The sequence below is a fragment of the Aspergillus undulatus genome (assembly GCF_047715775.1).
Source record: "Aspergillus undulatus strain CBS 261.88 unplaced genomic scaffold BDV17scaffold_97, whole genome shotgun sequence".
NCBI classification, from domain to species: Eukaryota; Fungi; Ascomycota; class Eurotiomycetes; order Eurotiales; family Aspergillaceae; genus Aspergillus; species Aspergillus undulatus.
The window spans coordinates 26,552-52,434 of NW_027396701.1; the positions used below are offsets into that span (position 1 = coordinate 26,552).

A 25,883-nucleotide genomic window follows, 5' to 3' on the forward strand; every position below is an offset into this window, starting at 1 on the left:
CTCGGATTATTGATAACCCGAGAGACCCGACTGGGCTCGGAGCGGACTCCGCAAGTTGTGAGCTTGTAGCCTTGTCATAAACAAAAATTCGGGCAGCAGGCGAACAGCCCTCACAAACATTGAACTAATGCTTCTGTTATTGGTTACAGTGTAAGCTCACGTCTTGCTTCTTAGTGATTGTGCCATTTCTTTGAGCGCTAATACTAATGATCCCAACAACAGCCGATAGCAACGATCAAGGACTGTCCAAACGCTGAATCTCCGTTACTCCCTTGACCTATATCATTGATCAGGCTATAGATGTCGTTCACTTCGAGCTCCATCTTTGGGACTGGCGGCTTAAATGGCCTGGGTGCCACAGCCCAGCCATCGCAACCGTCACAACCGTCGAACATATTTTCTCCAAGTAATCCGACAAGTATCTTTGGAAACCCTTCCACAGCACAGGCTCCCTCAAACACCTCTCTCCTTGGCGGCCAATCTCAAGCCCAACAACAGCCCACTCAGTCGTCGACCTTTGGAACAGGGCAGCCCAATGCTAGCATGGCGCAGCCTCTAAACACTTCTTCCCAGGCAGCTCAGCCCGCCTTTTTCAACAGTCTGTTAGAGCGCGGCAAGAAGCGCCCGCTCTCTGCGGTTGCTCATAACAGCAATTTTGAGGAGCTCCCAAATCTCCAGCTGGGCCTCGATGACATTCGCCGAAAAGCAAGGGGGCTCGGCACGGGGAGCATGAAAGGCACACCCACATCTAGCAGCAAAGCGTAAGTTTCTCCCTCTCCTTACCTCGCCTGATATATTGCTGACTTTACAAGTCACTACCTACTGGCTGCATCGGGTGTATCTCCTGGACATGCTCTACGCGACCTCAAAGCTCTAGAACCTCAGGCGTCCATTTCTCTCCCACCGAAAGAGTTAGACGCGTTTGACCCGGACAATCAAAAGTATCTGAGGAACATCCAACAACGTGGTCGACAGATTATGGTTGCAGAGAGCCTTGCTAGAGCGCAAAGAGATTTTGACTCGTTTCTGGAGGAAAGGGTAGATCTTGATTGGGAAGAACAGCGCCATAGAATCTTCAAGCATTTCGGCTTGACACAGAAGGACGACCCAACAGGCGACTCAAGGTCGTCATTTGGTCGATCAACACGGCAAACCAATCAAACAGGAGCTGGATCTACTCAAGGCGTTTCTCGCCGAAGTGTTTTCGGACGTTCTGGGTTGGACAAATCTGTCATAGGCACTCCTGGAACCGGAAAACCAAGCCACCGACTTTTCGATGATCCGATGGAGCGCATCGAAAGCTCTGGGTCTCAAACTCTGGATCTTCGATTCGTGCGCGAGAAGATGGGTTACTACGCGGACAAGGTCCAGTTGCTTAACTCCGCCCGGATTCAGTCTCGTGGCTTCCCCGTGCTTCACGAGTTTTCTGAGGTTGAGAAACATGCTGGTGGCGATGTAAGTGCTTCTTTGTCTCTAACTAATTTCTAGTTCGTCCTAACGTCTTCAGGTCCCTCGTCAGCTGTTCGACGCATACTGGGCTTTAATAAGCATTATTGGAGAAGCGTCGAATATTACAGACATTTCGGACCTCGGAGCAATCAGGGAGCGTCAATTCTCGGAAGAGTACCTGGATGAATCACCAAAATCACAACAGGCTGTCAACCTTCGAAAGCGCATCGTTAAAGGTTCAAGGAAGTTTCTTGAAAGTTCATTCTATAATGAGATTGAAGGAGCGATTGCCAAAAATCCGCGCGAGGCTCAGCTTGGTGGAATTCCCACTGTGGTCAACAAAGTACGTGCTTATGTACGCCTGAGGGAGTCCAGGAGGGACCTCGCGCCTGATGGCACTGAGCTTCAGATGGTTGGGGACGACTATTGCTGGATACTCATCTTTTATCTTCTTCGATGCGGATTTGTTACCGAAGCGGCCGAATATGTTACCCAAGACCCTGGTTTCCGGTCGTTGGATCATAAATTCGTGACATACATGACGACTTATGCTCAGAGCAAGCGGTTACCGCGAGACATGCAGCAAAGAATTAATGGTGAATATCAACAGCGGTTACGTAACGCACCCGACAACACTATTGATCCATACCGAATGGCCTGCTACAAAATCATCGGGCGCTGTGACCTTGGTCGGAGGCGTTTAGAGGGGATCAATCAAAGCGTGGAAGACTGGATGTGGTTGCAGTTTAGCCTGGCTAGAGAAGATGACCGGGCTGAAGAGGTTGCAGGTGATGTTTTCGGACTGGAGGACATTCAGACAGACATCGCAGAGATCGGGCAGCGCGTGTTTGGAAAGGGCCAAGAAGGACCCGGCGGCTATGGTACATTCTTCCTCCTTCAGATTCTTGGAGGGATGTTTGAGCAGGCGGTTTCCTATCTTGGGACTTATGCGCCTGTAAGCGCTGTGCACTTTGCCATCGCACTGGCATACTATGGCCTTCTAAGAGTCTCTGACTTCTACACCTCAGGAGAAGAGATTCGTAAGTTCCCCCTCTATTAATGCCTTGGACTGTGTTAATGCTTGCAGTGTCTTTCACCGTGAAACAATACCCCCAGATAAATTTTGGTTATCTCATGACCCACTATACGAAAGAGTTCCGCACCGCCTATGTTGAAGCGGCAATCGACTACTTTTCCCTTCTCTGCCTCAATGCTGATCTTCCTGGCGCCTTGGGCAAGTCGCAAGCTTCCGTCTGTCATGAAGCCTTGCGTGAATACATTTTGGAGACCAGAGATTTTGCTAAGTTACTCGGCGACATTCGTTCCGACGGTACTAGGGTCAAGGGTCTGATTGAAAATCGCATCAGCCTGATCAAACTGGTGGACCAGGACGAGTTCTTGAAAACAATCACTGTGCAGGCCGCTGCTGTTGCCGAAGACAAAGGATTGATCACTGATTCGGTCCTTTTGTATCACCTGGCTGAAGACTATGATCGTGTGATTGATATCATCAACAGAACATTGTCGGACTCCGTGGCTGTTCCCCTGGGAAGCCCTACGCTTAGGTTGCAGCCTTTGCGTCCTCGTACTAATCCCGACGAGCCCAACGCCCAAGAATCAACAATGGCGGGAACTAGCTTGAGCTTGACTGTTGTGGATGACCCGGTCGTCCTTGCCAAGAACATGATCGGGCTTTACAACCAAAATGCCCTATATTACCAACGAATCCGTCAATCAAGTCGCGACGCATGTGGTCTTTTGCTCCGGATGATGGAGGCGAAAACACAGGTAGAAGCTGGAAAGTGGACGGAAGCCTTGGATGTAAGTCACTTATCTTTCTTCCTTCCTAAAGCTTGTCTAATAGGACTAGACTATCAACGGACTGGGCATACTCCCACTACGTGCCAGTAGCTCTGTGCCTTACATTCGCAGTACTGCGCAAGCATTCTCCTCCCTCCCATCGCTCATCTCCAGCAATGTGGGCCATGTGATCATTTGGAGCATCACTTGCATTGGGCGCGAGCGAGAACGACTAAGCACCGGGCCGTATGAAAATGAGATGAGACAAGGGCTTGCGGAAGGGCTGTTGGTCATGGCCAAGGATCTGATGGTTTTCTCTGGAATGGTTAAATACAAACTACCTCCAAGAGTCTATGAGACTCTTGCACGAGCTGGCGCAGATATTGGCGCGTATTAGGATAATAGGATATTCTAAGTGAAAATCGACTGTTTAATTTCGAGACCACAAAGCAACTCTTCTAGTCCTCCGTGCGGGCTCTTTCCGCGGAAGCTCAAGCGCGCCAAGGATTGGCGGGTCGGTCAAGCTTCCAAGAGCACCAACTGGGAACCTCTCCACGAATTCCGCGGTGAACACCTTCAACGTACACATCTGATTCCACGTCATCATCAAGGCGTTCTTCTCGACGTCGTATACCCCTTTATTGGACAATGCATTGAGTACTTTGAATGCGGCCGTGCTACTCTACGTACGACGCTGGGCTGCTCAAATTCGACCTGGACCGATTGCGGTGCTCGATATGGACCATGACGCTTCTGGCGCATCAAACGGGGTTTCTTCATCAAGAGCGCCCGATAGCGGGCTCAAACCCCTGCAACCTGGCGGAAGGACGCTCGGCATAGAGACGACGGATGCGAAAATGGACACGGCGGCCGATAACAACGTCGCAACCACAGCAGCACAAAACTCGTACGCCGAAAGCGATGCACAAGAACAAACGCAGTTGCGTTCTTTGAATGATGCCGGCGAAGGTGGAAGTGCTTTCAGCCCGGCGAGACCTGCTACGACGGACAAGGTGACTGCTGTTGATGATCCCGAGGGGCCGTTTGACAATACAGGCAGCACAGCTAGTTCTCTCCATGGGAGCGAACCGGGAAATGGAACGCTCATCGACAATCCGCCGAACCTTGCGCGAATTCGACACGTCATGTTTGAATGCAAGGAACCCATTGAGATCAGTCTAGAAGAATTTGAAACTTACTGGCCATTTATCGATAATGTCTGGGTGAAACAGAGGTCCAACTCCAGCAAAGAAGGACATTGCACTACCGACTACTACATGTGCCGTTTACGACGGCCAACTCACCGGAGCTCAGAAACGCGGCCTTTGCCAGAGGGCAAGCGCCCTCGGAAGAAAAGGGTCCGGGAAGGCGGCCTTTGCAATTTTCAGATCAAGGTCATAAGATTCGAAGGCGCCTACTCCACGGTCACGATAGCTCGAACACCGGGAAGCAGTCACGAACATTCCCACGACCTCGATTACATTGACAAAGTGAAGCGAAATTCGGGCTTAATGGAGTTTGCCAGAAGGGAGGCAAGCAAGGGATACTTGCCTTCTTCTATCTACACGAGATTCCGGGAGGAACCGGAAAAGCTCATCGAGGCAGGTGGAAAGTTCTGTACGGTTACAGACGTCCGGAACGTTTCTGCAAAATGGAGGCTTCTGAATCCGGAGGTGAAACTAGTACCCCACGAGGGCTACGAATATCAAAAGGGCCATGGAATTGTGAGGACTCGCGAGATGGTAGATGGTGAGGGTAATTCGAGGCCAGTTGATTCAACCGCTCCACCGTTGCCGCCTGATACTCTCCCCTTTCCTCAATTTCCGCTTGACTTCTTAGAACCCTATCTTCCAAAAAATGACCAAAAGCGCGAGTTCCCCCATGTCACATTGTCCTATGCTTCTTCCATGGACTCCAAAATTTCCCTTCTTCCTGGAATGCAGACGGTGCTGTCGGGGCCAGAGGCCAAATTAATGACACATTATCTGCGATCACGTCACGACGCAATCCTAATCGGAGTCGGAACTGTCCTTGCAGATAACCCAGGGCTCAACTGTAGACTGGAGGGTGCTGGAGGGTTTGGTGGCCTAGGGAGAATGTGGCAGCCACGACCAGTGGTAATCGACCCCATGGGACGATGGCCAGTGCATCCCGACTGTAGGATGTTACGGACAACGGTAGAGGGAAAAGGCAGAGCGCCGTGGGTCGTGGTGTCACCTGGAGCTCAAATCCACCCTCAAAAACTGATGATGCTCAAGGGTTATGGGGGTGATTTCCTTCGCATCATGGAGTACCATCAAAATTGGCGACTTCGCTGGGAGCCTATCCTAAAAGCCCTTGCTTCAGAGGGCATCAAAAGCGTAATGATTGAAGGAGGAGCAAGGGTTCTAAGTGAGCTGCTGAACCCCGAATATACCGAGTTCATTGACTCTATTATTGTGACCATTGCGCCGACATACCTGGGCTCTGGCGGCGTCGGAGTGAGCCCAGACTCCAAACGCGATGCGCAGGGCAAGCCCAATGCGGCGCTCAATCCGCGAGACGTGAAATGGGTGCCCATGGGACAGAATGTGATAATGTGTGGGAAAATCCGCACAGCGCCGGCTGAGCATTCTGCACCTCTTGCTGAGACCAATATGAATGGCTCCAGTGCAGGTTGCGATACCAACGTTTGAAACCGACAGTTTAATGCGGTAACTACTTAAAAACACGAGTAATCAATAATGAAATATATGAAAGATGACACTAGACAGAGGGCGACTAGCAGTTCTTTGTTTTGAGATAAACTTGGACATGGTGGGCAAGGCACAAAGAAAGTTCATCATGCCAATGAGACGATGCTGAAAGACCTCGAGAATCGACCCGTCACAGAAGTCAAGGTCTGGGAAAGAAAATCAATCATGCAATGATGCTACAATGGCCACAGCGACATGATATTAGACAGCCTGGGTACTCGTAGTCAAGTATGTGGGAACGCAGGAATTCACCGGTCTGGCGCGCGATTCGCTGGCAACAATAACACTGCGCCATACCTTAGCAGCACAACAACAGATCGTCACACTTTTTTTTCCTTCTAAGCTCACGCTCCCTTTGTCTGCTCCCTCGATCCTCTTACTTTCACTCTTCCCTCCACTTCTCTCAGCATCAACTTCTGAGTTTTCATCTTTCTTGTCACCTCCAGATTCATCTCATTACCTATTATTCCTGCCGAAAGCTGTTTGCTGCCTCCAATGCCTCCGAAGAAAGGCGCAACCAAACCCGCTGCGCGGGCGACCGCTGCGAACAAAAAGGCGCCCAGTGCCACCACTGCCACGAAAAAGGCTGCTGCTACCAAGAATACTGTCGCGAGTTCTACCACAAAGTCTGCGACCCGCAAAACACCCAAGCCAGAAAACGCTGAGACCGCGAAGACTGCTAAAGTCGCGGCCGCGCAGCCTGCTAAAAAGCGCAGAGCTGCTGTCGATGAAGAAGACGAGGAGGCTAGTCGCACAGTAAAGCGAGCTCGCGTCGTTAAACCTGCCGCTGCAAAGCAGAAACCTAAAGTGGTTATCAATGAAGCGCCAACTACCAGGCTGAATGTCTACGTGTGCGGTGAAGGCAGCTCTGGTGAGCTTGGGCTGGGAGTCGGCAAGAACGTTATCGATGTAAAGCGACCGCGTCTCAATCCCCACCTGTCACCCGAATCTGTCGGTGTCGTGCAGGTGGTTGTCGGAGGTATGCATTGCGTCGCCCTTACGCATGACAACAAGATCCTTACCTGGGGTGTCAATGACCAAGGCGCGCTCGGAAGAGACACTACCTGGGATGGTGGATACAAGGACATGGACAAGGGCGACTCGGACTCAGATTCAGAGTCGGACGAAGGCGCTGATCTTAATCCTCACGAGTGCACGCCGACTGCCATTCCTTCTGATGCTTTCCCGGAAGGCACTGTTTTCGTTGAAGTCGCTGCTGGCGACAGTTCAAGTTTTGCCCTCACAGATGATGGTCAGGTTTATGGCTGGGGAACGTTTCGGGTAGGTGGCCTTTTCTCCCATGTTCTATCCCGAGATTTGGCTAATGAATTAGAGCAACGATGGTATTCTCGGGTTCGATGCGAGCACAAGGGTTCAAACAACTCCGACTTTGGTACCGGCTCTCAAGAAGATAAAGCACCTCGTGTGTGGGGATAACCACGTTCTCGCTCTGAACGACAAAGGCGCTGTCTTTTCATGGGGTTCGGGTCAGCAAAACCAGCTCGGTCGCCGTATCATCGAGCGTAATAAGCTAAACGGTCTTCAACCACGAGAGTTCGGTCTTCCCAAGGGCATTGTCCACATTGGTGCTGGCGCTTTCCATTCCTTTGCTATCCACCAGTCCGGCAAAGTCTACGCCTGGGGTCTCAATAGCTTTGGCGAAACAGGCATCCGCGAGCATGCGGGTGATAGTGAGGCTGCTATCGTCCACCCAACGATTGTAGACTCCTTATCCAACCAGAACCTCACGCAGATCTGTGGTGGAGCTCACCACTCCCTAGCTGTTACCGAAGATGGCAAGTGTCTCGTCTGGGGGCGACTAGATGGCTATCAAACGGGCCTGAAGATCGATAGCCTCTCCGATCACGCGGTCATCAAAGACGAGCGTGACCGTCCTCGTATCCTCATTGAGCCAACGGCTGTGCCTGGATTCAAGGCCAAGGTCGTTGCGGCAGGCTCTGATCATTCCATCGCAATTGATACTGATGGTCGTCCCTGGTCCTGGGGTTTCTCTGCTACCTACCAGACTGGCCAAGGTACACAGGATGATGTGGAGGTTGCGACAATCATTGAAAACACAGCTGTCCGGGGCAAGAGCCTCAACTGGGCAGGTGGTGGTGGTCAATTCTCGGTCCTCACTGAACCGGCGACCTTGTGAGTTGTCTGGAATTGGAGGTGATCTAGGTTTGCGGTCGCTTCTTTTTCATCGGATAGACTACGAGTCAGGCCGATCCACTACAATGTGATAATAGGGAGGATGTCGGTCATGTGTTCGGTCATTTGAAGGTCGGTTCTGCTCAGCGGTGTTTCTAAATTTCAATCTACATGTACTTTTACTTCGCATAAGGATGACTAGTAGTAAAGCCGTAAATTCATGCACACGGACCAAGAGGTACCGGTTCTTCAACTTGTCTCGCGGTTGGGATTATAGACTGCGCTTGAGCATATTGCGTTGTCGGACGACAGACCATAATGTTTATGTACGAGTCTAATTGCCAAAACCCCCTAATCTCTCCATTGCTTCAAGCTCATCGGCATGACTATCAGTCTCTAAAGTGTCTTTGTTCGTTTCTCTCAGAGCGGAGTTTCCCGCGTTAGGGTCGCCCTCATGCTCCCTCAGTAAAACATCCAGCTCGTCCAAGTCGTCCTCCTCTGGCGGCGACGCATGGTCGTCGCTCTTGTTTGAAGTAGTTTTCCCGATATCCGGCTCGTCTCTATGCGCTCTCAACAAAGCATCAAGCTCATCGAAGTCATCATCGTCCGGCGCACCTGCGTTACCGTTGGTCGGAATTTGGTTGTTATTGCTGTCCGGCATAAACAAGTCCTCGTCCGCGTCATCTAATTGTGGAGATGTTCGTGATGCGTGGTTTGTGTCCACCACGGGTTCTTTGCTGCTCATCTCTCGGTGGTCGCTTGGATTTAATATATCTTCTTCTGCGGGCTTTGGTTTCTCTTCGTCTATCCATGCTCGGCGCATTGTCTGTATACGTTTGGAATGGCCGAGTCGTTCGATCATAGCTAGACCATCGGCAAACTTTGCGCGCGGGAACAGGTCATCGAGCCATAATTGATAAAAGTTTAGGAGGCGTGCCAAATCAGAAAACTATACAGATTAACAGGTTTAGAAATCAACTCTGCAGAAAATCGGCACAAACCTCGTGTCCTTTGCCCCTAAACTTTAAATTCTTTCTAGCTGAGCGCCGCAACTTCGGGATTCCAGCCTGTGTAAGTAGTCTTGCAACAGAGTAAGCATGCAGTCAAGCACCCTGTCAATTGCCTCTAGCTGACCTATTCTCGTCGAGTTTCGCAACGGGCTGTCTCTTCTTGACGACTTTGACCTCCTCATCCAGACCCAGGACTACTCCTGCGTTGTCGGGTGGAGCAGATTGCTTCGGCGCAGCTGTGCTGCTTGGATTTGTGTTGATTGGATTTGTGTTGATATCTTGCAGTATGTCGTCGAGACCGACATTGTAGTCGAAAAGGTCGTCGACATGATCGGTAGGTTGCGGCGCCTTCGATGCCGAGTTACTTTCGTTTGCCATGGCAGCACTCATGTCAGATTTGCGATTCCTATGGGCGAGCAATGTCACACTTTGAAGTAGGCGACTATTGCTGGATATGCGCAGAACGGTAGACTGTTCGGAGAACAATCGCTCCTCACAATGGAACTACCCCAGCCGTATCGATAACGGAACGCGTCTCGAACGCGTTAATTGTCACTGGCCAATAGCAATGCTCTCATTCTTGATTAACCTCAACTGCCCTCGTCAATCTGAAAGGCAGCTCAAATACCACTTTTGTCTACTCTACAATGATATCTATATAAATTCAGGTGGCAAGGACTCTCTCTGCACTCTGGTTCTGATGATTCGCTGGCCTTTACTTCCTGTTCAACCTCCGACTAAGATGTGGTCTAGGTGGCTTCCTTTACAGCTCTCATAGAAATATAATGAAGTATGTTCTTAAGCTTGTTTTGCGTCGGATTTCCTGAAGATTTAGCTTAGAGTGAATGCTTTCATAATGTCAATTGAATCGCGAGAGTGCTCCAATCTGCAGACGTAAGTATGCTCGAGGCTTCCGGAGAGGCGGAACCAGTTGGAGGTTCATTATTCAGAGTTGAGCATCTGCACTAGTCTCAATTTGAACAATCGAGCTTGGCACAACCTCACTTTTCGAGTTGAACTCCGCCCAAAGACATCCAACGATTCGATTGTCACTTGCAGTGATCGTTTCTACCGGTCACAATGGCTGCCAACAACAACGCGGCCGTTGTGCCACCAAAGCGTGCCTTCACTGATTACCCGGTGCGATTTCATTTCCCCGCTTGCATTTCCCAATCCCTCAATTGCGCCGTGCAAGGTCACTGCTAACCTCGATTTGCAGCTCATCGACTCTGACCCGTGCGACTCACCAGATATCCCATTGCCTTGCCGTCCATAAGTGCAATTGATTTTCTGATTGATATTTCTGTAGGCACATCCGACGAGTCTTCGGCTACGCGAGACCTTCCGATTATGCAGTTGCCGGTGTTGGTGCTGCGGCCTCTCCGCTTGCATTCTGGGTCATGGAAAGAGTGAGCCCTTCACGTGTCGGCAGGGGTGGTTTCTCGCCCGTCATGCGCCTGGCAACGGCAATTGGTCTCATTGGTGGTATTCATATCCTCTATCAGAGGTCTTGCAGTACGTCGCCCGTACTCCATCTAGGGTGATTATTGACCTTTATAGATCGCTTCCACGGCTTTACGGAGAACTCGAGAGAGATTGAAATGGACATGAAGGAAATGGTTGAAAAGGTAAAAAAGGGCGAGCCTTTGTATGGTACCTCGCAAGTGTCCCCCTACTTGCAGGGCGTAGCTGCTCGAAACTCGCGATACGCCAACCTCTTCATCCATGTCATCCCGTGGTTTAATGCCGTTAACCATGACCACGTGAGTTTTGCTCGTCGTCCCTGGAACCTGGTCCCCGTTTCATTCAATTTTGGGTGTCATACTGACTATCATACAAGCACGGTGTTGATACAGCCAAATACTATCAGCAAGCCGAACGCGAGCTTGAAGCAGAACGCTTATCGAAACTTGGCTCCTCTTGAATGTTAGAGGGGTGAATCTATTGTTCATTTCATTACTTACCATAAATCAAGTCAAGAGTGCTAGATCTGACACGGGCAGGCGGAGTAGGAAGAATTGTATAGTTATCTTTGTTAGGACATCGCTCGCTCAATCGGTATTACAGTTTTCTGATTCCCCTTTCGTAGGGACAATGTTCACATCGTCATCAAATTTCGTATTTAACTCTCGATGCTTTTTCGGGCGAGGTTTAGGCGCTATTCAGGTCAGCATGACACAAAAAAAAAAAAAAAAAAAAAAAAAAAAAAAAAAAAAAAAAAAAAAAAAAAAAAAAAAAAAAAGAGAGAGAGAGAAAGCGCACGTACCCTTTTCATTCTCCTGGATGTAGAAGCGCCTGAGCAGCATGATGGCGTCTTTCCTCTGCAGGCCGCCATAAACAGAGTAGGGCGGATCAATCGCAAAACTGGGCAAGGTCAGCATGAACCAAGTAAGAAAGGAGAACAGGGCCAGACTCAGAATGCAGGGACAGGATGCTCCCCGTTCCTCCAAACCTCTCATTCCCACAGCCAAAATACACGTTCCGTATTTGGTATTGACGTAGGGCCGCCGCACACATGACACAGGGCTCAACTGTCACATACAGGTCCGTTGATCGGAGTGCTGACTTTGGATAAGTGCGAAGCATTGCCTGTATGGCAAGAAATTCGGCGTGTCTTGTTCCCTATCATATGGCCAAGTTACTGGAGATGAGCTGGGCTTCGTGTTGGGGAAAAGACAGAGCACCCCTGGATTGTGGTGTCGCCTGGATATTCTATTGACCTACATTCATAGACCTGTTCGTGTCGTTCATTCCACGGCCGACTATCTGATTTTCGAGTACCAAGACGCAGCCCACAGGTGTTTCACCAGTATCAAGTGCTTTCTGTGCCTAGCAAAGCGTGAGTTGTGCTCCAGTGCAATAAAGCCGGGAGGCAATACCATCTCGAACGCTTGCTCCATGAAGAAGGACTGTTCAACCGTTGCCTCCATTGGGGTCGCTACTACGTGTACTTCCTAAGGCAGAGTGGACTGAAAGGCTTTCCTGGGCTGAGAAGTTGTAGCACAGATGAATGAAAGGCAATGGAGAGTCAAAAAAAAAATGTTCTTGGGTCGGAAGTTGAGACTCGTGAAAAGAAAAAGACAGTCGCACCTAACTTCTCCTTCTCGTCATCACATATTAGGCAAGCAAGTCTTACCTGCCACCCAGGTTATGGCACCAAAAAAGACCTTCATGACCACAAAACAAAGCGTTATACGACTAAATCAAGCGCTAATTCAAAAAGAAGCTATCATAAGCTGAGTGTTTTGAGAAATAAACATAAATATCCCCAAAAAATCATATCGTGGACACGCCGGGAATCGAACCCGGGACCTCTCCAATGCGAATGGAGCGTTATACCCCTAAACCACACGCCCTTAATTGACAATACAATGACGCTACAAATATAATAGTGTAAGATATAAAAAGGCTCATAAGATAGCGACTTATCATCACTCAACGCGTCCACCCTGACACGCTTTGCAAAGGTCGCTACGCTGCGTCCACAGAGCATGGCTTGTTAAAACGAGACAGATGACGGCAGATGACTTCAATACCAACTGTTCTATCTAATGGCAATTATGGCTGACTGGGCATCTGCGGAACGAGCCCCCTCTACCCTGGCAGCACAGCTGGCACCGCGCCTCTCATCCCAAGGAAGCCAAGTCCATCACTTGACTCGAGAAGCCTTTGCGCAATTACGACAAGAGCTTGTGGAGGGAAGATACAGTCAATTGAGTCTAGTTGATAGCGCCACAGATGTTACCAGACTGATATGCATCGTGCTCAAGGCCGGCCTCGAGCCGTGCATGAAGAATGAAAAACAGGACAACGGAGACTTGAACGGCCAGCTTTCGGACTGTTTGGATATTATCCAAACGACAATTGTCAAGGCTCCTCAAACACTGACAGAAGTCCCCGACCCAGAGATTCTTGGGGAGAAGGCCTACGCCCCATTGTACATCTGGCTAGCCGTCCGACTTCTCCATTGCTATGAACACAAAACACTTGGAGTCGAGAAACTCACGGGCATTTTCTCGGCTGCTATCCGTTCTCAGTATGAACACACCAGACTATGGACCTCGAGTCATGTTGTCCCTACCTTTCTGCGAGCTTGCATAAATGGTTTGTAAGGATCTGGAGCGGCCTGGGAAAATCATACTAACGAGTCCCAGAGGTCATATTCTCGCTAGAATCCCAACATCAAGATAAATGGGACAATAGCCAATTTAAAATATTCCTGCCGGTGCCCGATGGACCTCTCTTCTCAGTAATGGGCACACTTGGCCTGTCTCGCAGTCCATTTGAGAAGAGAATCAAGCTCAAGTCATTTCGAGGCGCTGTTCTCTTAGCCCTCAGCCTACTTGATTCATTCATTGCTCGACGACCGGTCCTTGCGCGCAAAACCCCAAACGCCCGCCAAAACCTCGCTTGGGTTCTCAATGGTTACCAACGCGTATGGAGGGTTCTATTTGGTTGGCTTCGGAGTTCCGGCCTACATAATCTTGAACTCAAAGTTGAGGTTTGCCTGCACTTTCTGACGTCCATTCGGATGTGTTGGGCATGTGAAGCACTCCCCGATACCGGAATTACGTACGGTTTTCTTCAAACGCTGGGCGACATACTATCGTTAGATTATCTGGATCATTCCCTCACCCTTCAGATCGAGCTGAGCCAATGCCTCGATGATCTCACGAGTCCTCACGAGTGTACGGAGAGAAGACTCAGATGTATTAGAAGACTCCTTCCATCACTAACAAATGCTACGAAGAAGACTACATTCACATCCCTTGAACCCCATCTTCAGGTAGAAAGCCCTACATTCATCCTAGGAATCGGCTGGTGAGACTGACAGAGATAAGGCTGCAATTCACAAAGCCATCACCGAGGCGATCCGCACGCAGTCAAGCCCCGAACCTTCCACCGTTTTGCTTTCAAACAGCGGTGTTAAAGCAATGCTGAATTCTTTCGCCTCCAGCCAAGGGCTTGCGGCGCCAAACTCAGTTCCGGAAAATGACGAAATCGGGCCAGCACCTAAACGTCGTTGCCTTTCGCAGCCAAGGAAAGTTCGAGGCACAGTCGATATAGTCCGGCAGCTCACGTCAAGGTTACTGGACATCATTCGCTATGACGGCCCGGCGAACTTGGAGAGTCTCAAACCTGCGATCTTGTGAGTTGGCGGCGATATATGTAACAGCTTCCATACTAATCCTGTTTAGCGGGTCCTTCTCTACGCTCTCGGAACTGAAGAAGTATGCGTTTTTGGAAAGTCTTGCTCGTCTACCCTGTGCAGTAGCCGGGACCCTAACAGGGGCTATCCAAGGCCACTGCCTGAGTGACCCAGTCTGCCACACGTGTGATGAGGGACGGCAGTTCCACGCCAACCCAGATGAACAGATAGACGAAAGTGATGAAATATGCCAGATATTGACCTTCATAGTCCCCAAGATTTCGCGCTCACCGACTCTCAGAGTAACAGCCATGGCTGCTTTAAAGCGCGTTTTAGTGCACTCCTCAAGCCTTGTGCATTTACAGTTGTCGAATTCGGTATTTGGTGACTTTCTTTTAAGTTCTCTTCGGAGCTCTGTACGAGAACTTCGCGTTCTCGCCGGGTACGTACGCTTCTTGTCGCATTCCCATGTACCAAATGCCAATGACTTCTCAGCTATTCTGTGGTTTGTTTCGTACGCGAGGGCCTCGATTATGAAATCCGTCGCGGTAACTTCGTTATCATCATAGATTGGCTCAGAAGTCTATCCGAGAAGCAAGAACCCGCATTACATGAAACCTGCATCATGAGCTTGTGCCGACTGGCAAGGTGTGATCTAAATCCTTATACGGGCGTCGATACTTGGATTAATATCTCCAACCAGGTTTTCTAATGATGAGGAGATGAATATAATCCTTCTTCGCCTTATAGAGTATCTTGGACACCCCAATCCATTCATCTGCGGGGTGACGTACACTGAGGTAAGTGTATCATGGGGAAAAGACTTCTTAGAGGAATAATCTGACCTATTCTTAGTTATTAAAACTCGCGCAGCAACTTACCGTCAAACCAGCTGTCATGTTCCGGCCTTTTTGGAGGACACTCTCCGTGATAGTTGCTAAGAACCTGCCGTCTCGTCCGTACATGGCAGAGCAACTGTGTGACCTGATTGGAATGACGGTCGACGATTTTTTAAGGCTGACAGAAGTCTATGTCTTACCTCATCTAGTACTCTCGCGCAAGAGAGAGCTTATTGCGCGGATTGGAGGGACTCACCAAGATGTCAAGACGCCCTTTGATATATGTTCAGAGAAAAATAACCTCGCAGCAATACTGGCATTTCTGTTATGTCAACCCTCGTCAGATCCTCAAAAGATGATCATGTCTACGCTATATGAAGTTGACTCTACCTTTGAAGGTCGTACATTGGCAGACTTAGTGAGGATCGAACCAATCTTGATCGCATGCGATCTCTTGAAAGGTCTTGGCGATGCGGGAGAGGAAAAGGGAGCAAGAGTACGTACGCTTCTTATCGCAGTTACATTTACGGTTTCTCTAAAAACAAGCAGTTCCACCATGCGTTACTTATGCTAGCATCTCTCGTGCCGCGCAAGACCGCTCACGCTCCAAAAATATCAAATCTGGTTGGCCATTTTATCGAGGAGCATGTCCTTGGGATAATCACGCAATTCGCGCATGCAATCAATGATTTCCAAATCAGACAGCCTATCATCGAGAAGAAAAGGAACATAGTGGCTATTGGCGCGATGATCAAGGTTGCTCCCAGTCATGTCAGTAGCGCGTTGCCTCAGGTGTGTATTGTTCAATTATCAACCAGACTGGTCATAAGCTGAGTACCTACAGATTTGTGCTTGTCTGCGATCCGCTTTGGAAACTAAAGAGCTGTGCAATCAGGCCTTCACTGTCTGGGGTGTGCTGGTGAGCTCACTGCAAGAAGAAGAAGTTGAACCTTTACTGGATCAGACACTGTCAATCGTTATCAAGCATTGGATGACCTTTACCGAAGATACTCGGAAATTTGCTTACAAGCTTGTCGAGCACATCCTGGAGACTCATAGTGAACTTTTGCGAGAGATCTGCGGAACAATGCCCTCCTTGGCATCGATACCTGTGTTACATAAGTTTGAAGCTAAACTTGACGAGATTAAAGGCGCTATGGACGTTCGGACCCATTTCATCGCGTTCGCTCGTCGCTGTTCAAGTGAGAACGCCACCGTTGTTGAACAAGCTTTGAGAGAACTCGTCCTCTACCTCTCGAGGTATGAGGAATTTGTTCACAGATCTGTCCTTAGCGAGCAGCCAGACGCCGCGGTAGTACACTTGGTAAGAACTTTACTCGATTGCTGTGTAAAGTTCAACACTACGTCGGAATCCATTGCCCTTCTGTCCGCTCGCTGCCTCGGTCACATCGGCTGTTTAGATCCAAACCGAGTGGAATCAATCAAGGAGAAGAAAGAAATCCTTGTCTTGTCCAATTTTGACAAGATGGAGGAGACGTTTGACTTTGTACTTTTCTTTTTCCAGCATGTGCTAGTTGATGCCTTCCTATCTGCGTCGAACACCAGAGCACAGGGATTTTTGGCGTACGCCATGCAAAGTCTCTTAAAGTTTTGCAACCTGAATTCTGCCATCACCCGGCGCTCGCGCGGTATTCAGGCTGATGAGAAGTATCAGCGGTGGCTAGACCTTCCTGAGACAGTGCGCAACACTCTAACGCCCTTTCTGACATCGAAATATACCGTCACTGTTGGCGCTGTCGGTCCCAGTTGCACCTATCCATTGTTCTCTCCAGGACTTAGTCATGCCGATTGGCTGCGAAGCTTTGTCCAGGGTTTGCTGCAAAGTGGACACGGAGATAATGCGAGGTCTGTATTCGGCGTTTGCAGTCGTATCATCAAGGGGCAAGACATCTCAATAGCGTCCTTCCTTCTTCCCTTTGCCGCTCTGCATCGTGTGGTTGGCGGGACTGAGGAGGAAAAGGACGATTTGCAAAATGAACTTATGCATATCCTCGCTCATCCTCTTCCCGAAGCCAGGAATGAGGTACACGAAACCATTCTACTGTGCAGCCAGGTGGGTATTCCGATTTGATAAATGTTCATAATCTTGTTAATGCTTGCAGAGTGTCTTTGAAGTGTTGGATTACCTTTCGAGATGGGTTCATGGCAAGAAAAAGCAGCTGAATAGTTTGAGGCACCGCGGGCACCACAGAGCTGGTAAAGAGAATGATCGAGACTTGTTAGCCGACTCGTACTCCTCCCAGGCTAAGGCTGTTGAGTCTCTCCTAAACTCTATACCGCCAGAAGTAATTTCCAGGCGAGCCGTGGAGTGCAAGTCTTTTTCTAGGGCTCTATTTCATTGGGAACAATATATTCGCCAATACACCAATCGTCCTGAAACACAGCAGACTACCAGCCTTGAATCTCTCTACGAGCATCTCCAAGACATTTATAGCCAGATTGATGAGCCAGACGGTATCGAGGGCATTTCGACACACCTACACGTTCTCGACATTGACCAACAAGTTCTCGAACATCGAAAGGCAGGGCGATGGGCCACGGCGCAAAGCTGGTACGAACTGCAGCTCGAAAAGGAACCCGGAAATCTCGATGCCCAATGGAACCTATTTACTTGCTTGAAGGAATCGGGGCAGCAAGGTGACTCTCCGGTTTACAGCTCCTGGCAGGCCCTGGCTTACCTCTTACAGATGCAATCCTCACACGTTTTGAGGTCCTCAGAACAACAAGTTCTGTTCCAGAGGCGCTCAAACGGACAAGCTCCGTTTATAAGTTCCTCTCGTTTGCGATTGAGGCGTCGTGGATGACAGGGAAGTGGGAGAAGATGCACAGCTACCTCGAGCTATGTGCGCGAAAGACGACAGCAGACTTTAATATAGGTATCGGCTTGGCTTTGGACGCCTTTCGTTGTGGCGAAAAGCAGCAATTCGGCGAAATAATTGACGGCCTGAGGTTGAGTGTCGCTAAATCGCTTACTGCTACTTCTGTCACGTCCTTGCAATCCTGCCACGACGGCATGCTCAAGTTACACGCTTTGACAGAAGTCGAGTCTGTTGCCCTGTCAGGAGATACAGACGAGGATCTGGGATCTCGTTCTGGTCTAATAAGTTCTTTGAACCGCCGGTTAGACGTTCTGGGTGGGTATCTATCTGACAAGCAGTATCTCTTGGGGTTGAGAAGGGCTGCTATGGAACTGGCGTAGGTTGTCTCGGACCGGCTTTAGTGACCTGTACTAATATGAGCTTAGTGGCAATTTCGCGGATTCCGATATAGCTGCTGCCTGGCTGACAAGTGCTCGGTTGCTCAGGAGGGGCAACTTTGGCAATCAAGCGTACCAGTCAATGCTCAACGCTGCCCACTTAAAGGATCGCTCTGCTACGATTGAGCACGCCCGGCTTCTCTGGAAAGACGGACATCATCGAAAGGCAATACAAATCTTAGAGGGTGCGATAGCTGCCAATGAATTCGCCTCGCCCACTCCCAAATCGAACAATCCAAACGCGCCTTCCGTCGCTTCAACCCATGACAAGCAGCAAAACCTCCTAGCTGCTAGGGTACGGAGCCAATTTAGAACGTTTGCTATTCCGTTGAATCTGGCTAATGTGTTTAGGCTCACCTTCTATTGGCCAAATGGACCGATCGAGCAGGACAAACGCAATCTGATATCATAGTGCAGAGGTATCGTGAGGCTATTAAGCTCCATTCCAGGTAGGTGAGCCTTTATTGCTGATTTATTGGGCCATCTAACGGAGCTCAGATGGGAGAAGGCGCATTACTATCTTGGAAAGCACTACAACAAGATCTTGGACTCGGAGAAGTTGAAGCCACTTGGAAAAGAAGCACAGATTTAGTGAGTTCAGCATTGGTGTGGTATAGACATGAACTTTCGCTAATGATTTTAGCTTGAGTGGTGAAGCCTCGAAGCTGGTCGTTGACAACTATCTCCGGTCATTGGCACACGGAAATAAGTACGTTTTCCAGTCATTGCCAAAAGTATTGACCCTTTGGTTGGAACATGCCTCGATTGCCGAACAGCCCTTCGACCCAAAAAGGGGTGACAATGCGTAAGTGTTTATTTGACCTTTATCCGGCTCGCCTCAATTAACCGATTTCAAGGGATTTTCAAGCACACACTTTGAACCAACGGAAGAAAAGTCTCGATGACATGCACTCACAACTGAAGAAATATGTCAATAGGATGCCAGCTGCGTTGGTAAGACTCCAGCCAGGGATATAAGCTGCAGCTGACCCCCCTCAGCTCTTCACGATTCTCCCTCAAGTCGTTGCACGGATATCTCACCCGAATTCCACGGTCTATAACTTGTTGGTCAAGATAGTGGCAAAGACAGTGAATGCATTCCCGCAGCAAGGCTTGTGGACTGTTCTTGCCGTGGCCAAATCATCCTCCACGGACCGAGCTTCGAGGGGCTTAACATGTCTGAGTAAGATCACGGTGAGTTTCCCACTTATAAGTGCTCGCTGAAGATGCAGCTTTCGCTAAGATAGAAACAGGAGCTCAGCAAGAAGCTGAAGACCGAGACAACCGCCGACATCCGCGGGATGATCAGCCAAGGCCAAAAGTTCGCAGAAGAATTGCTGAGGTTGTGTGTGGCAAAGATCGAGAACAAGACTTCTCGAATTCACCTTGCACGCACTCTCAACTTCAACCACAAAGTAGCCCCATGTCGACTCGTCGTCCCCTTCCAGGCAATGCTTACCCCAAGCTTACCAGCGAGCCATGATTCCGATTATCTGAAAGGATTCAGGGCTTTCCCTCGGGATTCCACGACGATTGAAGGTATGTAGTAAGGCTATCCCGGACATATATAATGAGTAACCTTTTCAGCTGTGCTCGACGACGCTCAGGTCCTCAGCTCGCTCCAGAAACCTCGCAAGATCGGCATCCGAGGGTCCGACGGAAAGACATACCATATTCTGTGCAAACCAAAGGATGACCTGCGGAAAGACCAACGCCTGATGGAGTTCAATAACATGATCAACAGATTCCTCAAGAAGGATGTCGAATCGAGTAAACGGCGCATGTGTAGGTGCTCCGTCTACATGTTCTGCTCCATCTCGTTGACATACAAAAGATATTAAAACCTATGCCGTTACGCCTCTCAACGAAGAATGTGGTCTCATTGAATGGGTAGATAACCTTCGGACTTTGAGGGATTTGGTCACAAAGTCACTCAAGGAAAGAGGCATTACGCCAAATGTCAGATTCCACCACCAGAGTTCGAAACTGAAAACGCTGACATCTGTCAAGTACGAGGAAATACGACACTATCTCAACGAGGCCTGCTCGGATCCATCCAAAGTCTCATTGTTTACGGACAAAGTTCTAGCAGCGTACTTTCCTAACTCATCTCTCCCTATAATGACCAAGTACTTACCGCAGAGCAGATTTCCCCCGGTCTTGCGCGAGTGGTTTGTGGAGATGTTCCCCGAAACAGGTGCCTGGTTTGCCGCAAGACTCCGCTATACACGTTCCTGTGCTGTTATGTCGATGGTTGGATATGTCCTAGGGTTCGTCAACTGCACAAGGCCAACCGTACTCTGCTGATCCATCTGACACTGCAGACTGGGGGATCGGCACGGTGAAAACATACTCTTCGAGGAAGGCACCGGCGGTGTCCTTCACGTGGACTTCAACTGTCTTTTCGACAAAGTAGGCATACACTGACGCTTCTCGAATCTTGCAGCTAACGCCGTAAATGCAGGGCCTGACTTTTGATAAGCCAGAGCTAGTGCCATTCCGGCTTACTCAGAATATGATTGACGCTTTCGGCGCTTACGGTTATAATGGTTAATTCCCATAAGCTCGGGTCGAATATTCTCAATTAACAACTCATAGGTCCATTCCGAAAAACGTGTGAACTAAGTCTCGATCTCCTACGGCAGAATGAAGACGCACTCATGACCATTCTGGAGACATTCTTGCACGACCCGACGACGGATTTCATTGGCAAAAAGGTACATGCTCCATGCCGATAAATAAGCTGCTAGCAAGCTGACTACGAACCTCATTAAGCGCCGCACCCATGCGAATGTTCCGGATACTCCCGCAGGCGTCCTGGAGAATGTTCGTAACAAACTTCGTGGCCTTCTTCCGGGAGAGTCGGTCCCATTATCTGTAGATGGACACGTTGACGAATTAATCATCCAAGCAACTGATGTCTGCAACCTTGCGGCGATGTACATTGGTTGGTGTGCTTTCTTCTAGCTTGAGGGTAATATTAGCTGGTTTAGAAAGGGAAAAGGTGTTCCAGGTGCCCACTGACTGAGATATCAGGTATTGTTCATCCGAAGAAGAACTGTAAAGCAAGCCCTTGAAACCACAATCAATATTGGTACTCCCACACAAGCCACGGCCCTCAGCTTCGCTCCGCGAGTCTTGTAGTATCCTCTACCTTCTCACGGGATGTTGGATGCGGTCTTTATTTCCGCTGTAGCTTCGGCTCCTACTGCGACTGCGACTGCGACTGCTGTAGTCATAGCTACTGTAGCTAGGGCTACGACGACTGCCTCGTCGAGGACTACCACCCCGAGTGCGCGCCTTTCTTCTAGGTGGTGACGCAGATAGCGACAGTGAAGAAAGAGACCGGGACCGACGAGGTGATCGAGAACGGGAGCAGGAAAGTGATCGGGGCCGATATAAATCATGCCCTTCAACAGGGCGGGAGCGACCATACCTCCGGGAAGGAGAGGTTCGCTGATGATATGGCGAATGGCGCGAAGAACGGTTGTCAGCAGGACGCCCAGAAAAATGTCTTTGGCGCCCATACTTTGTCCTCGTATTCGACACAGGTGGAGGCGAACGGGAGAACGCTCTTTTGGGTAGCACAATCGACACATTCAATACTGCGCCATCGAGCTGCGCTTCGTGCATATGCGCGATTGCGGCTTCTGCATCGGCAGGGTCGTTATATAGGATATAAGCTGTGCCCCTGTTCGTCATGACTATATCAAAGCCGAGTTAGCTGAGGTGCAGCTGTGGTAAGGACATGAGCATACAGGCATAGTTCATGGGAAGATCAACGCTCTGGATTTCCCCGAACCCCTCGAATATCTCGTACAAGTGTGCCTCAGTCACGTTCTTTGTCAATTTCTCGATAACAATCTGTTGATTCTCGTATGAGTTTTGGTGCCTTTGGAGACAAACCAGCCGGGGATGAAGTAGATTCTAACCTTTGAACTTCTCTGGGCATTGCCAGGAGGGCTCTCGCTCCGACTATAGCTTCTGGCCCTGTACGACCGAGAGGGCGGGCTGCGACTCCAGCTTCGACGTCGACTCCTACCCCGACTCCGACTCAGGGAACGTGTCCGCGACATAGATCGGCTCGCAGGCCGATGACCGTTGCGACCACCGTCGCTGCCCTCGGACATGGAGCTTCGAGAATCCCTCCTAGATCTTGACTCTGAACGGGGTGAAACAGAGCGCCTGAGTTGGCGTTCACGAGATGTTTCCCTGTGCATAGCGCACGAAACGAGCCCGGCCTAGGACAAGCCCAGGTGAGATTGGCAAACGCTCCAAGATGCAAAACAAACAATTCGAAGTGTACGATAGCCTTGAGTTGCCTTGCAGACGCAGATAATAACAGATGCTTGTAGTGAAGAGAAGGGAACCTGAACTCAAGGTGCTAACAGATTAGTTACTTGTTGGAGCAGGAGGCTGTAGCTAAGTTATAGACTAACTCTAAGAGGTTAGATTCATTTGGGACTCCATACACCAGACCCACCCTCTAAATATTACTATGATGTAGATATGTAGTCTGCTGTACGTACAGCTACAATTTCCAATACCCAGGCAGGGTTGCAGGTGATTTGCAGACGAGCAATAACAACTGTGAGCGTTATTTTCCACAAGAAATCTGCCCTCTGCATGAACTCATATACAGGGCTTAATGCCCATTTGAATTCATGCAACGCATGTACTGTACATCAGAGTATACGAGGAATCAACTGTGACACTTCAATTGGGATCCACAGAGTCCCTCCACAGCTCATATTCACGGATAACGTCCTCCGTGATTTGCCTTTTGACTTGTCCAAGAGCATACTCAAAGTGTTTCCAGCGCACATCCTGTTCCTGACCACTTTCATCCTCTTCGTCCAGCGCAGCGTCTCCAGCAGTCTCGCAGATGCTCACCATTTCTGCACCAGTATAGCCCTCTGTTTTCCAGGCCAACTCCTCCACCTGTACTTCAGGATGAACCACTGACTTGCGAAACCAGATGTTGAGAATCTCCTTCCGCGCCTCCAGATCGGGAGGGCCAATGTAAAGTATGTTGTCCAGACGCCCTGGACGCATCAATGCCGGATCAAGCACTTCGGGTTTATTCGTCGCAGCAACGACCAGAACGCTCTTTAATTCCTCAATGCCGTCCATCTCGTTAAGTAGCGTTGTAAGCACGTTGACACCGCCTTGAGACGTACTTCCACGTCTCGAGGCAATGGCATCGATCTCATCAAAGAAAATGATACTAGGCCTAGCAGATCGTGCTTTTCTGAAAATTTCACGCAAAGCCCTCTCCGACTCACCAACATACATGCTAAGGATCTCTGCACCCTTGACAGCCATGAAATTCAAGCCTGCTTCGGTAGCCAAGGCTTTGACCGTCAGAGTCTTGGAGCATCCCGGGGGCCCATAAAGAAGAATGCCCTTTTTGCTCTTAACGTTCAACCTTTTCATTCGTTCGGGAAACTAACTTGTCAGTTTTCAAGTTACAAACTCTGCTGGACTCGGAAAGCTCACCTTGAGCGGTCGTTCGACAGCTTTTTGCAGTCGTCTTTTGATTTCATGTTGCCCTCCAATATCCGACCACCTTACTTTCGGCGTTTCTAGGAATACTTCTCTCATTGCAGTTGGTCGAGTCTCCTGAAGTGCCGAAAGAACATCGCCCTCCTCAATCACTAGACCCGTGACTGGCTCTCCGTCCAAACGTAGTCCTTGAAAATCTTTCGATATTGTACTGTCTGTGGTTGTATGGCCTGGACGTTGGCGGTTGATTCCGAGGTCATTCAGCTGCCTTTGTCGTGCTTTACGGCACACAAGTTGCAATAACGCAAACAAATCAGCCCCAACATAACCATGTGTTTTCTCCGCTATGAGCTCAAGCAGAGTCTCACTCAGGACGGAAGACGGGCCTCCACACAGGGCCGACAATATTTCAGATCGATCACGCGCCGTGGGAATCTGCAGCTCAATTTCATTTGCTAATCGGTGAGGGGTTCGTAGAGCATCGTCAACGTCATTTGGGTGACGAGTAGCACCAATTACTAGAACGCGAGCTGATTTCGCAGCATCCATGCATTCGCACAAGATTGGTGCTAAAGAGTGCGAGTCCAGCGATGCTTTCTTGGGTGCGATGAATTCAAGTTGATCCATAATCACCACGCTAGGTTGATAGCGAACTGCTTCTTGGAAAATATTGCGCAACCTAGTCTCACCATCACCAGCAGTTTTGTTCAGGACTGAGGGGCCGAGATCAAACGTTCTTCGCCATCCGGCCTGTCGAATCTGGCCCAGAAGGGTTGTTTTCCCAGTGCCTTTGGGGCCATACAGAAGGATACCTCGGCTATGTTCATAGAACAGCGGCATTATGAGCTTGTCTGAGTCGGAGTCGAAATCAGCGAGATTCTCATTGAGAACCTGAATCTGGCGGCTCATCCCTCCAAGTCCAAGCGAAAGGACTTCAAGATGATAATTGTAATCCTCCTCGGTACTTCCCTGAACTTCGTCAATCAAGACCGTGGAGGCTTCAGTCAACCGAAATAATGTACTGTCTTGATTCTGCGCCGCTGCACGGATATTTACGATCTTGAAGCTCCTTCTTTCGCCTTTGAGCTCCAAATCAAATATCAGACCGACAGCCAAAGCCTCACATTTTGAGAGAGGAAACTCCAAAGCCCATGCCCAGTGTTTCTTGTCTGGGAGGGTAATCGGCCCATACCTCTGGATCCTCTCGGGATCCGAGCAGTCGGCCAGAGCAATGGTCTCAATTTCCGGCAAGGCTTCATCCACCCTAGTGATGGAAACCTGATCGCCGAGATTGATTCCGTAACAGTCTTGGAGAATCCTTGATGTTTGTGCGGTCGACTTCCCGATGCTCTCGACCGAATTCCATGCTATGGCTTGCTTGGATGATCCGCCGGGAAGTAAAATTCGACAGATGTCGCCAGCCCTGAGTTTGAGGGTTGCCAACGACGTGGTTGACAAATATACTCGGAAGGCATCTCGGTGGTCATTCCTTACTTGTTTTGGCATAGGCCGTATGGTGAATTCGCGGTTGTCCGGCATGTTGAAAATGCGCTCACGAGTCCGGAGAAGGAAGTTTAGCGTGCTCACTGGGATCTCAAGGTAGAATGTGTTCTTTGTTCATCGGCCCGTGTTCATCTTCCGAAGGTTGGCTAATGGATGCCTTTTAGAAATTTTCTGTTCGTACAGTTCTGCAGAATCCATAACATGTAGGTACGTACAGCTTATCGATGGGAGACAATATTTGTGGTGGATTCAAACACATTGATGACCACTGTGCAGGAGTTGTCAGTCAGCAAAGGGTATGAACTACATAGGATGTGCACTTAAACTTTCCTTTGCTGTTAACCCCACATTTTTGTTCCTATCTCTGGGAAATAAACCACGAAGAAAAATGATTGTCATGGCGGGGAATCTGATTGCAAGTGTACCGCGAGTATTTTAGGAGTAACGGTCCACTATTATTAT

General features: G+C 49.4%; 9 protein-coding genes and 1 non-coding gene across 10 annotated transcripts; 5 read left to right on the forward strand and 5 right to left on the reverse strand.

Moving 5' to 3' along the window:
- Nucleotides 1-89: 89 nt before the first annotated feature.
- On the forward strand, nucleotides 90-3,676 carry nic96 (linker nucleoporin NIC96). Its single transcript, XM_073756064.1, has 6 exons — nucleotides 90-150; nucleotides 223-761; nucleotides 813-1,455; nucleotides 1,508-2,489; nucleotides 2,537-3,270; nucleotides 3,320-3,676. The coding sequence occupies exons 2-6, from the start codon at nucleotides 301-303 to the stop codon at nucleotides 3,644-3,646; spliced, it is 3,147 nt and encodes a 1,048-aa protein (XP_073610100.1). The 5' UTR covers nucleotides 90-150; nucleotides 223-300; the 3' UTR covers nucleotides 3,647-3,676.
- Nucleotides 3,677-3,823: 147 nt separating this feature from the next.
- Nucleotides 3,824-6,247, forward strand: BDV17DRAFT_277539 (RibD family protein). The gene has a single exon (XM_073759441.1). It carries the CDS (start codon nucleotides 3,987-3,989, stop codon nucleotides 5,922-5,924), a length of 1,938 nt encoding a protein of 645 aa, XP_073610101.1. The 5' UTR covers nucleotides 3,824-3,986; the 3' UTR covers nucleotides 5,925-6,247.
- Nucleotides 6,212-8,307, forward strand: BDV17DRAFT_247502 (RCC1 domain-containing protein). The gene is made up of 2 exons (XM_073756065.1): nucleotides 6,212-7,265; nucleotides 7,318-8,307. Exons 1-2 carry the CDS (start codon nucleotides 6,480-6,482, stop codon nucleotides 8,140-8,142), a joined length of 1,611 nt encoding a protein of 536 aa, XP_073610102.1. The 5' UTR covers nucleotides 6,212-6,479; the 3' UTR covers nucleotides 8,143-8,307.
- Nucleotides 8,308-8,472: 165 nt separating this feature from the next.
- Nucleotides 8,473-9,526, reverse strand: BDV17DRAFT_296524 (Chromosome segregation in meiosis protein 3; the record flags this gene model as incomplete). Its single annotated transcript, XM_073763311.1, has 3 exons — nucleotides 8,473-9,087; nucleotides 9,140-9,218; nucleotides 9,273-9,526. The coding sequence occupies 3 exons, from the start codon at nucleotides 9,524-9,526 to the stop codon at nucleotides 8,473-8,475; spliced, it is 948 nt and encodes a 315-aa protein (XP_073610103.1).
- A 616-nt stretch (nucleotides 9,527-10,142) lies between these two features.
- Nucleotides 10,143-11,512, forward strand: BDV17DRAFT_277544 (putative NADH-ubiquinone oxidoreductase 21 kDa subunit). Its single transcript, XM_073759442.1, has 6 exons — nucleotides 10,143-10,288; nucleotides 10,368-10,384; nucleotides 10,458-10,663; nucleotides 10,709-10,911; nucleotides 10,989-11,306; nucleotides 11,415-11,512. Exons 1-5 carry the CDS (start codon nucleotides 10,229-10,231, stop codon nucleotides 11,070-11,072), a joined length of 570 nt encoding a protein of 189 aa, XP_073610104.1. The 5' UTR covers nucleotides 10,143-10,228; the 3' UTR covers nucleotides 11,073-11,306; nucleotides 11,415-11,512.
- Nucleotides 10,641-12,490, reverse strand: BDV17DRAFT_277545 (nucleoside deaminase). Its single transcript, XM_073759443.1, has 6 exons — nucleotides 12,028-12,490; nucleotides 11,873-11,977; nucleotides 11,562-11,770; nucleotides 11,415-11,512; nucleotides 11,113-11,306; nucleotides 10,641-11,065 (listed from the first exon to the last, which is right to left on the reverse strand). The coding sequence occupies exons 1-5, from the start codon at nucleotides 12,076-12,078 to the stop codon at nucleotides 11,200-11,202; spliced, it is 570 nt and encodes a 189-aa protein (XP_073610105.1). The 5' UTR covers nucleotides 12,079-12,490; the 3' UTR covers nucleotides 10,641-11,065; nucleotides 11,113-11,199.
- Nucleotides 12,433-12,504, reverse strand: BDV17DRAFT_t146. The gene has a single exon. It is a non-coding gene; the product is annotated as a tRNA-Ala (tRNA).
- A 204-nt stretch (nucleotides 12,505-12,708) lies between these two features.
- Nucleotides 12,709-21,380, forward strand: atrA (protein kinase MEC1; the record flags this gene model as incomplete). The annotated part of the gene is made up of 26 exons (XM_073760732.1): nucleotides 12,709-13,252; nucleotides 13,303-13,934; nucleotides 13,990-14,297; nucleotides 14,347-14,739; nucleotides 14,793-14,945; nucleotides 15,001-15,097; nucleotides 15,153-15,632; nucleotides 15,686-15,928; nucleotides 15,981-17,210; nucleotides 17,260-17,794; nucleotides 17,845-18,352; nucleotides 18,402-18,708; nucleotides 18,765-18,862; nucleotides 18,912-19,004; nucleotides 19,057-19,218; nucleotides 19,271-19,367; nucleotides 19,413-19,607; nucleotides 19,667-19,952; nucleotides 20,001-20,198; nucleotides 20,248-20,372; nucleotides 20,424-20,506; nucleotides 20,561-20,683; nucleotides 20,738-20,825; nucleotides 20,878-20,962; nucleotides 21,012-21,130; nucleotides 21,189-21,380. The coding sequence occupies 26 exons, from the start codon at nucleotides 12,709-12,711 to the stop codon at nucleotides 21,378-21,380; spliced, it is 7,374 nt and encodes a 2,457-aa protein (XP_073610106.1).
- A 183-nt stretch (nucleotides 21,381-21,563) lies between these two features.
- Nucleotides 21,564-22,633, reverse strand: BDV17DRAFT_285557 (RNA-binding protein with serine-rich domain 1; the record flags this gene model as incomplete). Its single annotated transcript, XM_073760733.1, has 3 exons — nucleotides 21,564-22,117; nucleotides 22,172-22,277; nucleotides 22,346-22,633. 3 exons carry the CDS (start codon nucleotides 22,631-22,633, stop codon nucleotides 21,564-21,566), a joined length of 948 nt encoding a protein of 315 aa, XP_073610107.1.
- Nucleotides 22,634-22,794: 161 nt separating this feature from the next.
- Nucleotides 22,795-25,858, reverse strand: BDV17DRAFT_277599 (putative AAA family ATPase). The gene is made up of 3 exons (XM_073759446.1): nucleotides 25,752-25,858; nucleotides 23,913-25,689; nucleotides 22,795-23,861 (listed from the first exon to the last, which is right to left on the reverse strand). The coding sequence occupies exons 2-3, from the start codon at nucleotides 25,455-25,457 to the stop codon at nucleotides 23,130-23,132; spliced, it is 2,277 nt and encodes a 758-aa protein (XP_073610108.1). The 5' UTR covers nucleotides 25,458-25,689; nucleotides 25,752-25,858; the 3' UTR covers nucleotides 22,795-23,129.
- Nucleotides 25,859-25,883: the final 25 nt, after the last annotated feature.